This window comes from Apaloderma vittatum, unplaced genomic scaffold, assembly GCF_000703405.1.
Source record: "Apaloderma vittatum isolate BGI_N311 unplaced genomic scaffold, ASM70340v1 scaffold14093, whole genome shotgun sequence".
NCBI lineage: Eukaryota > Metazoa > Chordata > Aves > Trogoniformes > Trogonidae > Apaloderma > Apaloderma vittatum.
In genome coordinates, this window is record NW_009707692.1 from 12,728 (window position 1) to 24,359 (window position 11,632).

At 47.8% G+C, this 11,632-nt stretch overlaps 1 protein-coding gene across 1 annotated transcript; it reads left to right on the top strand.

The window, feature by feature from the left end:
• The first annotated feature begins 2,236 nt into the window (after window positions 1-2,236).
• Window positions 2,237-3,193, top strand: LOC104271589 (putative olfactory receptor 51H1). The gene has a single exon (XM_009866302.1). The coding sequence runs from the start codon at window positions 2,237-2,239 to the stop codon at window positions 3,191-3,193; it is 957 nt and encodes a 318-aa protein (XP_009864604.1).
• The last annotated feature ends 8,439 nt before the right edge of the window (window positions 3,194-11,632 follow it).

Sequence of the window (11,632 nt, forward strand, 5' to 3'; positions counted from 1 at the left end):
TTGTACACAGTCCCATGACGCTCACACCCTCAGAAGGGCAAAGAAATCAATTGTGACTCCTGATGAGACCCAAGGGGTTTGCTCTGGATGGGTTAAACACGTCTTCCAGCCCTCTGCCTCACACCTGCCCGCGGCACAGCCAGGGCTGCTCCGGCTCCCCAGCCCTGTCCTCAGCTCCGACCAGGGGTAAGTATGGGGTGGGCTGCCTGAGGACAGACTAGAGATGTTCTTCCCCTGAGAGAACAATTTTCTTGAGGGCTCGCATCGCAACAAGAATTTACATGTCTGGCAGAAAAAGCAAACCAGCGTGTTGGAAAAGAGTTAAGATGGCAAATTGCTTTGCTAAACTTTAATTTTGATCTGTTATTTACTGATGGGCTTGATATAAGCCACCTTAATAATAATCTTGATCAATAATAAGAGTTTTTCCTCATTCTCTCATGGAATAGGAATACGTATGTTTGTTTCTATGATGACTTTCCTCCCCACAGGAGCAAAAGGGGGTCTTCAGATCCTGACTTTGTGTTCTTCACATCTTCAGTTACATCTTTTGCTCTCCCACACTGCTCCATTTCAGGGGGATTTTTCCCTCATGCCAGGGGCAGTCAGCTCTAACCTTTGTCTCAACATGACTTTCCCCTAGCCAGGGCAGCACCAAGGGCTGCCGGAGGGGACCTGCAGCCCGGTGAGCTTAGCTCACTGCAGGGACTGCTGCTCTCCTGCCACTGACCCTTTGGCTGTGTGAAATCTTGATTTATTTGTTTTTTTTCTGATAGTAGATGAGGTCTCAGCATGTGTGTGTGTTTGCACAGGCACACCCTAGGACAAATCGTAATCACTTTGTGCCCCTCAGTTATGTAAAAAATATTAATTTCCAGCTGAATAGATGCATGCACATTTTCCCTGACCAGCTCCGTCAGGAGCTGAGGATCTGATGCTCTGACCAACAGCTCTTCTGCTGGCACTTTTAAGATGCACTGAATTTAAGTGCATTTGCTGAGAAGCCCATTTAGAATATTTCTCTGGAAATCTCCCCTGTCTTCCCCAGCCTCCTGTCGCCGATCATCACTGCTGATTGGCAGTGAAGAAGCCCAGGAGAGCTGGCAGCTTCCCTAGTGCTTAAGCAGACCTGGTGTTTGCTGCTGGGTTTTCTAATGGCCTCGGGCAGACAAAACACCTCTTCAGTTCTCAGTCCTATCTGAGCCTCTGAATTTCTTCCTTCCCATTTAACCTCTTTGGGAGCCGTAAAGTACAAATCCATTTTCCTTCCGTCAGGGTTGATTTGGTTAATTGACTTTCAGGTTTAGCTGATAAAGCTTCCTAAACCATAATACATTTTGCCATACTTAAACAAAAGGAGAAGAAATCAATACATAACTGCACATAACGGGGCTACTTCTCATCTCGGAATGAGATGTTATCTCTTGTGGTCTGATCACACTCTGCTCAGCACAGACACAGACCTGTTTCTGCCTTCCGTTTTCTCCCACTCCATCCCCTGTTCTCTCTCCTTCAGCCTTGCAGGGACCAGCACAGCCAAGGCTGCTCCTCCTGCTACTGCGGGGACCAGCCAGCCCCGTTCCTAGGGTCGAGCTCCAAGGTCTCCATCCCACCTTTCCTCCTTCTCCAGGCCCCAGGATGTTTGGCCTACCCATGTTGCTGAGAACCTTTTGGACATCTCCCAAAGGGCTGAGCACCAAATATCCTGAAAACCTGAGTATTTACAAATTGGGGACTACAACTAGGGAGACATGTTAAATGCCATGCTGCTCTTTCCTCTTTATCTTTATTAGAAAAAATTTCCTCACCAAAAGGGTTGTTAAGCATTGCAACAGGCTGGTCAGGAAAGCGGTGGAGTGACCATCCCTGGAGGGATTTAAAAGATGTGTAGATGTGGTGCACAGGGGCATGGTTCAGTGGTGAGCCTGGCAGTGCTGGGTTAGCGGTTGGACTCAATGGTCTTGAAGATCTTTTCCAACACAAATGATTTTATGATTCTATGATTCTATCTGCTGCTGCTGCGCACAGTGCAGACAGGGATCCTGGGACCGGTCCACTGCGGCTTTTCCTTGACTGACGTGATGGTTATGCATGAGAGCAGCTGCACAGGGGTTTTGGGCTCCTGGGAGCCTGTCCTCCCAGCACTGTTGCAGCTGGAGTGCATGGAGTGCCTCGTAGCAGGGCTTTTATTCCAAGACACTATTATTTCCAGACACTTGGACCACCAGTGCATGAGATGTCATCTTCCAATAGAACTGAGTCTAGTCCCCTGGCCTTCATCCTCACTGGCATTCCCGGTCTGTCAGTGAGCAGCTCCTGGATGGCATTGCCTCTCTGCTGCCTGTACCTCCTCATGATCCTGGGGAACTGCACCTTACTCTGGCTGATAAAGACAGACCACAGCCTCCACACACCGATGTACTACCTCCTTTCCATGCTGTCCGTGGCAGACCTGGGCTTGTCTCTCTCCACCCTGCCCACTATGCTGGCTGTTTTCTGGTTCAAGTCCACCTCCCTCCTTTTCGAGGCATGCATTGTCCAGATGTGTTTCATCCACTCCTTCTCTGCCATCGAGTCTGGGGTCCTGGTGGCCATGGCTTTTGACCGCTTCATTGCTATTTGCTGCCCTTTGCACTATGCCTCTGTGCTGACAAGCTCTCTGATATTGAAGGTGGGGGTGGCGATCTTCGTGCGGGGCATCTGTGTGGTGCTACCTGTTGCTGTCCTTATTAAGAAGATGCCTTTTTGCAGGTCCCGTGTCTTGTCTCACTTCTTCTGCCTGCACCAGGACATGCTGAGCCTGGCTTGTGGGGATATCAGGGTCAACAGCTTGTATGGGCTGACTGCCGTGATACTCACCAAGGGACTGGACTCTCTGAGCATCCTGATGTCTTACATGATGATCCTCAGGACCATCTCGAGCATCGTCTCTCAGCCAGCACGAGCCAAAGCATTTAGCACCTGCATCTCCCACCTCTGTGCCCTCCTGATCTTCTACATCCCGCTCATTGGCTTGTCGCTCCTCCACTGGTTGGGGAAGCACCTGTCCCCCCTCACTCACATGCTCCTGGCTGATGCCTACCTCCTGGTGCCGCCTGTCCTGAACCCACTCGTGTACAGCTGGAAAACCAAGCAGATCCGCAGGCAGATCCTCATCCTGCTCTGTCGGAGAGGGAACCAGCAAGGGGTCTAGACCCAGACTGGAAATGCCCCAAAGACGGTCTCCTTCTTTTCCTCTCCAAACTGGTTGCTCGTGGGCAATATCATCTCCTGGAGAAAATCACTTCCCAGGAGACACTTGTCACGTTTTCTGCAATACAACTCTTCTCCTTTCAGTGGAGGGATGGATTACAGCAATTCACATTATTCCACCTCCCATTTTGGGATGCCTCACGTCTCAGAAAGTCTGCAAGAGGACGGAGCTGGTGTGGCCCCGTGATAAAGCTGTCTTCCACGCAGGGATGTACTGGAAAGCTTCGGTAGTGAGAAAAGAAGTGACATTTCTCTTTATTTATTACATTTGTTTGATTATTTATATTTTATTATCTCACATTTTTTATTTGCTGCTTTGGTAAATGTGCTGCGAGCTTCCTCTAACTGTCCTGGGTATTACTATGGGGAACCCAAATGACAAGGATCAGTGCTGGGAAAGGGAGTTAGGCGGGGTTTTTTTGCAAACATGGCAGAGTTATGGGAAAATTGTACCTGGCTTTTTCTTTCTCATCAGGGTAAGGAGTTGCTCTGTCTCTTCCACAGTCTTTTGGGTACTGTCACTGGGAAGTGCCAAGTAAAACCATCAAGAACATGTGATTGATGCTGTGCAGAGTCATGTCAGTCAGACGTTGGGAAGGGACAGGTTTCTAGAGGAGGAAACACATAATCCTTTTAAAAATAAAGGTGAATGCAAGGCAAATGTGAGTGTTTAATACATAGACTCTGGGCCTCATGACTTGAGAGCTGCCAGAAGTCTCTCCTGCGTTTTTCCAAGGGTCTATAAAGTAGAAGTCTGAAGACAGGGAGTTTGTGCATGTCCACCTCTGCCTGCTGAAACTGCCAACGGGAGGTCAGAAGCTGGGACCCAACCCCGGAGACTGTACCACTCAGCAGTGTTGCACCGTGCAATAACTACAGGCACCTTGCTGCGCGAGAGCACAGCGGAGCAGTTTGTCTCATGCCCGAATGTTTTTCTAAATCCAGTGAGTCATGGGGAAGAGCGAGCGTTGCTGCACTCAGGTGGTGGGCAGCAGAGAGCAGCCCCTTGGGGTGTGGGGCTGTTCCTAGGTTCATGCAGCTGATGCCTGGCAAAGCTGGTGTCTGTTTTGAAGCAGTTGTCTCACAGGTGAAATGTTCATCTGGGGTAAACTACAAGCACTTCCCTCGTTTCTGTTAAGCCACCAGACACCTCGGCTCTGAGGCACCCAGCCCCACAGAACCCATCCATCTCCTTCGCGGGACAGACGTGACAGGACAGCTCGTCTCTCTGGTGCAGCTGATGCGTTGCAGTCCCATGTGATGCTGAGTAACGAAACCCATAGTCATTTTAGTTTGTGTTTATCCTAAAAACTTATCTTATCCTTAAAATCTTATCTTATCCCACCCAATCTATGGAGTAACGTACCCGGGTACCTCACTGCTTGTTGACTGAGGTTTGCCATATGAAAGGTGTTACCCTGAGACCTGCCTGTGCTCGCCATACCTGCAGCTCCCCCTAAACCCAGCTGCCTTACGCCTGTCCCAGTCACAGCGATTTGCTGACTCCATTTAATAATTGACAGGGCCACACATCTCCCTAACGTTCACTGTTTGCTTTTCTCTATTTGACTTTCCATCGACGGCGCCAAGAGCAATAACGTACACACCAATTTTTCTACAAGTGCTTTCCACCTGTCCATCTTTTTCTCTTATCTTCACTCGCTCAGCCCCATACCTGCATGCTACATTTGCCATTACAGAATTCCCTGTGGCCAGCAAACAGTGTAAGCTGTCAGCTTCTACTTCACGCCAACACCTTCACAGCCTGGTAAGCACAGCAGCTCTGACCAAGCTGCACTGGGATGTGAAAATAAACGATGTCCAGACACTGCCTCGCTTGCTTCTTGTTCTGGTCAGAATTTGTGTTTTGTACCAATCTCGTGGTTTAGTTGTGCGTGCGGCTTTCCTATTGACCATGCGCAGCCCTTGCAGCCAGTTCAGCTGGTTCTGTGTTCACGTTTCACAGGGTTTTTCCTCTAAGGCAGAGGAGCTCTCTGCAGCAGCACAGCTTTTGTGCTGCTGGAACTTCATCTGCTCTGCAACACACAAACACTGGGCACTAACTGTGGAGTTAAAGGAGTCAATAGACAAGCTCTGAAACTGGGCCAGATATGATCCATACCACTGAGATATTTCTTTTTTATTATTATTATTTTTAATAGCAACCATTAAACTCCTCTTCTTATGCATCTTGGGATTTCACCCTCGTGAGTTCCTGTTAAATTCCAGAGAACTTTGTAGTAAATCAATATGAATGGGACGATGCTGAGAAGGATTATATGTTCATTGGGAAAGTTTGTTTTATCTGTAGAACTGAACAAGGGCTAATGTTCTGACCTGGTTTAGAACACAAAATCCTCTGTTTACGCCTCCATATCCGCATGTTTGCACATCACCAGAAACAGCAGCTTTTCCTCTGTGTAAACAGATTTCATACATTAATCCCAACCTTGAGAATAAAGTAGATCAGAGCTGAGGCTGAAATGAATTGAATGTTTCAAGTACACCATAAAAGGAAATGCAGCTTTTCAAAGTATTGAGGAAAAACTCCAAAAATGCAGCTTCTGGGTGTCCCTAGGTTCAGCTCTGCGTTCAGTGTCCCAAATCTTGGACTACATGTGGGCCAGAGGTTCAAGCTCCCATGACAATCAGAGGTGGTGAGTGAACGCATTCTGTGGAGCTGTGGAGAACATCTGCTCTAAGGCAAGCTGAGATGCTCTGTAGATTCAAACAGGGAAACTTCAGACTAAATCCTACCTGCTGAAACCACATCCTAGGTAACAAACACTTCATCTTAAATTTCCTCCTGTCACTGTGACCAGCTGGAGGTGTTTATACCTCTGTAGGTCATGCATGAATAAACCTTCAGCTTTTGCCCCACAATTGTCCTTCAAGAAGCTTAAGGTGGGTTATGCTGGGTGGGTTTCAGGATTTTCAGAATAATCCTAGTCTCCAGCTGGCCTTGTTGGACCATGTGGGGACCCGGCCAGCCCATGCCAGGGAGCTGCTGTCCACTGTTACCAGGGAATGGCTTTCCCATGTCCTTTTCCTCCTTATCCTCTCAGCACCTGGGTTAAGTGTGGTGAGTCTCGTGGCTCGCGGCCCTACCCTTGAGTCTCTTCTTGCAGAGAGCAGCAGTTTAACCAGCCTCGTTCAGAAACTCCTGAACCCACTTCAGTGTGAATGATGAACCAGATGACTTCTTCAAGTCTCTTTTGATCAAATTGTTTGTAATTTCTAGAATTCACCCAGAACAGGCAGTATAAAACTGGGACATCACAACTTCGATGGCCCTTTGGGCTCTTGGATAGGTATTCAGTTCTGCTCCTACTGTAGGGCACTGCACTACTGGCTCTGAGCTACAGCATCCAGAAACTATTGCTCAGCAACAGCAACAACTTTAATCATCAGATATCCATCCTGATGAGCAGCAGTGACATTTCTGTCCAGCCTCTGTGCTCTGATCTCCTTACACTCTCTAGAAACTACAGCCTCTGTATTGCAAAGAGGAAGAGAAGCTTCTGTGCATCCAGATGTGTTTTGCATTTTGTGTAAGCCCTCTCAGATCCAGTCCTCCCTTTTCTGATACTGCCAGCTAAATAGAGCCTGATTTGGTCTAACCCGATGGAAATTTCCTTCAGAGCCCACACTCCCCACATCTTCCTCCTCAATGAGGTTAGACGGGTTGCGTGTCCCTATTTCAGTGCTTTTCAGTGAATTCTTCACACTAATGATCTCAGAGAAATACCTCATTCCTCCTATCCTTGATAATGGAGGAAGGAGAAGTGGTGACTTTGTTCTTTCAGGCTCTGACATTGTTAAATACTCTTTTGAAAACCTGAAGGCAGAGAAGTTCACCTTTCTAGGCATGGGGCCCAACAACATGTGGGACCTGAATATGATACCCTGTGGCTGGCTCTGCAGTCCTTGTGGTGTCTCATCTTCTGACCCCTTGATGATGCTGGACATCACAGGATAGGTGCCTCAGAGCCCTCAAATTGTAACCTCTCCCGTCAGTCTTCCCTGGTCCCCCCCTTTCCCATCTCTGCAGGGACTCGTGCTGGTGCACATCCTGGGGAAACACCTCCCTGTGCCCCGGGGAACGCAGGGCAGCTCCACAGGAGATGCGAAAACCAGTCTGTCCAAAACGCAGAGGTTTGGTCACTAAATCACTTCCCAAGGGAATGTTGTTCTCAAGGGAATTGGAAGATCTGTGAGCACAAATTCTAACAGAAATTTTTCCTGCTACCCTTTGTATTGCATCTCTTGTTACAGTGGTATTTCTCCTCTGGCTGTTTGCTTCCACCTCACCTCTTTGAGAAACAATTTCAGATGGAGAACTGGTCTGTGAACCAAACAAGCAAAAACCTGATTATGTATAAACATCAACAACAGGATTATCATCAACCTCAGAATCATTCGTATGTCAGTTATCAAACCCTCTTGATTTTTCCCCTGGTCCCTGTTGAAAGCAGAGTCATCTGATAACATTTTCTCAATTGTCAGGTTGAATTTTTACCGGTTTAATGATCTCACCGTGATTTATTTTGTAGAAATCTTTGCAGAATAGCAAGGTAACACTGAATCTTCTGACAGTTCTGCTCTCATTTCCCTGCTGCTGTTCCTGAGATGCCTGTTGCAATATCTTCTTAAATCGTGACAGAAAGGTAAATGGACATTTGGCCATATCAGAATGAAACTACTTCAATGTACAAAACACCGAATATGTTGATGAGGTCAAAATCTGGAGTCTTTTCAACCTTTTCAACACTATATTCTGGAATTGTGGTCTCTTCAAACCTTGTGAAACAGGGTGAAGACAAATGTGAAATTCCTGCAGCACATGTACACGGTGTCACGCATCCAGCCACTTTGATCCATACAGGGCCAAGCGACCTGGAACACCTTTGGACTAATAATGGCACCATTATTTTCCTTCACCTGTTAGTTACTGCCTTTAGACAATGTTATCCTGCTGGGGGAGGTTTGGGACCTGTTGTACATGACGCACATGATGCTACTTTGGGTTTGTATGTTAGCAAATTATATGCAGGTTGTGCTGACCTATGTTCACCTATAAATTGTTTCTGAACCACCTCTATCTACCAGATTTGCTTAATATGGGAAAATGAAATACAGGACTTTGCAATGTTTGCAGTTTTCTCTGGGATTGTTTGATTTTCCACCTCACACGCTAAAAGCAGAGATTCTGCTGCCTTTGTCATAGAACTCCCCGTTCCTTCTGCATTTTCCGAATCCCCCCATTTTATTATTTGCCTGATGTACCAAGTCAGGCATTAAATATGTCAATGTTTGCCCATACAGGAGCTCATTCACTTCTGCAGAATAGAGCACCCACGTGTCACTCATGGCAGCACAGGAAATTGGGTGACACCACTGCACTTTACCCAAGGTTTTTGTGATTATTTCAATTAAAGACACTATTTTTTTGCTCAAATGGTCCAGATGGCTCGGCTTCTGAACAAGCTGCAGGTGTACAGACTTGAAAGTGCTCCATACAGATTTACCTGACCTGCTCCCTGCAGAAGCCCATGCTGGAGTGGCATCGTCTGCCTCTAGTTTCTTCAAAGCTACCTCTTGAGGTCACCCTGTCATTCATAAGGTGGTGGAGTTTAAGAGGACCAGCTTTAGGATGGATAATAGAGCTGGAGACTGTGGTGCTCTGGCAGAAGACTGACTTCTGTTAGCAGCTACTGAATGAGGGTTTTTACTTGAAAAAATGTGTGAGCAGCAAGGTGACGTACACCAAACATAGAAATGCAGCTTTATGACAACCTGGGAGAGTTTGAGAGGTTTTTAACCTACAGCTACTTCATGGTGCACAGGACCAGAGCCAGTAAGAACTTCTGCAGTTTTGGAAGTTGTCCAGAAGCCCTGCCCAGAAATGAGTGGAGTCACATCTGGGCTTCACCACCTCTTGATCCTGCCTTTCAGAATTCAGGATACAAGAAGTCTTGCAGACGACTCAGATATCTCAAATGTAAAGTGCAGGAGACCCCCTGGTGATACCAGGCACAGCAGCAAGGGCATGGGAAGAAGGAAGGGACCTCCTCTCCCCTTTTCAAAATTATTTAAACTTCCAGGATTGAAGCGATGACATTCACAGAGGTGTCTGCAGCAAACCCTGTTTCCAGGTCCAGACCCTGATCCAGAGGACTCCTCTACCACTCCCTTATCTGTGTGTGTGGGCACCACTGCCCCTGGCCTGAGTCCTACCCCATCTAAGTCCCTCATGTTGCCCCAGCCTGACCAAAGCCTCACTTCTCCAGCCTCCCTTCTCAGTCCTTCCCCAGGACTTCAGGATAGGGTTTAGTGGTGGATTTGGTAACGTTAAGTTAATGGCTGAACTTGGTCTTAAGGATCTTTTCCAATGATACTGTGAATCTACGCTTCTATGACTTCCCACTGCAATGAAGACCTGGCCCCATGGCACGCTTCTACCCACACCTTTCAGGCCAGGATTGTAGTTCCAGCCACAACCCTCAACACACACAACACACACACAGAGAGCAGGGACTGGCAACGACTTCTGCCTGCAAGGAGCTGCTGGATCTCAGGTGTCTAACCCATCACACCTCACCTGGGTGCTTAACTGGTGGTGCAACCTCATCCCTGCAGCTCAGCAGGAGAGGGATTCCCCCTAACGCTAAGACCCAAGGGACATCCCAGGGCAGAAGAGCTGCCCAGCTCCAGGGTTACATGGTCTTTTGGGGAATCTGTCGTCAAAGCAGCTGATCCGTTTTCAGGTCCCACCGAGCTCTTTTCCTCGGTGCTATTTCTGAGCCTCAGTAGACGGCTGACTTAGAAAAACATTGCATCACTCCTGGTGATGTCAGAGCTGCTGGTGCCAGCGTGGTCAGCTGCTCCTTTGGTAGCAAGTGGGAAGGACAGCCTGCCAAGAAGAAGACATCCCTTTTGGGCTGCAATGTCTCCTTCCAGGCTGCCGGGATATTTTTGTCCAGCTCAAGGCAGCCACTGCAGCCAAAGAAAACTCTGTGTGATCAAAAAGGCTTTGCATTTTTGAAACTCTTTTTGAAGCAGAGAAGGATGGGAGACATGTCCTGCCCTGGAGCTACAAAATCTGGGGCAACCCTGAGGGACATTGCTGGGTTGGTGGGAGATGAAACCTCCACAGCAGCAGCCTTTGAACCTCATCTTTCAGCTCAGACCTGGGCATGGACACACAGGCAGCGGAATCCCTCACTAGGGGAGAAGAAAGAAGCCAGAATTGGTGCCAATGTGGTGATTTCAAGTAGCAACGGTTCTCCTGGATCTTCTTAATCCCTTTCCTATTCTTTGCGTGTCTCCAATGAGCATTATCTTCCTAAATGTTATGAGTGTGCTCATCTTGAGCAGGATCCTGTAAAGGGTTTTACATGGGAGGACTGAGCCCCCTGACCCTTCCCTTCCCTCCTCACCATCCCTTCTCACAGCCTTATCAGTCCGCACACACTAAACTTTAGCCTCTGTAGTAAATATGATCAGAACTGGCTTAGGCTCAAGTTATAAACAATTCCAGCATATAGAGTGATGTGTGCCAAGTGGTGGTTGTGTTTCCCCTCAGCTGTGGTTCTGGGAAAACTTTTTTCTTTTTTTTTTTTAAGATGGGAAAATAGATGAACAGATCCTCACACTCCTCTCTATGTACATGCAATATCTATGTCTCTGGGAAAAGGGGTTGACCAGAAAACCAGCAAGAATGACTTGGTGGGAGCACAGTATGGAAACATCACTGCAGGAAGCTGGGTACATGTGAGCGAGCCTTGCGACACAAATCAGAGGGAAGTGTAAGATTTTTGAGTGTATCAGACACAAGACAAAATTGTCTTTCACTATACAGTAGGTATGGGTGCAATTCAAGTGAGATCAGTGTTAGGCATTTTACAGTGGCTGCTGGAAGCCCAAACTCTCTTTCTTATTCAACCATGGGTCTGCTGGACAACCCTGAGCAGACATTTTCATCTCCAAGCTCTGCAGACCCTCTGCAACCCCTCTCCCTGTGCCATCCGCACAGTTGCTCGGCACGCTGGTCTTGAGAGGACCCTCAAGCACGACATTCAGAAACAGATTTTCATTTCAGCATAGGCAAGGCAGATAATGAGGGGAAATTCTTCTCTATAGAATCTCCTAGGAGTGATGCTGCAGTTTGCAAACCAGGTCGTTGTTTCCAGCTGCACAGACACAGGTTTGCTCAAGACAGCTGGTCTGCAGCCTCTCGGAGCAGGAGGCTGAAGGAGCAGTGCTGGGAACTGCCGGGTCTCTAGAGTGAAAAGGTGGGAGAGTCCCAAGGGAAGCAAACTGTGGGCCAGGCTGCAGAAAGACAAGTGTGTGTCTGTAGCTGGGTGTGAGTAGAGCAGGG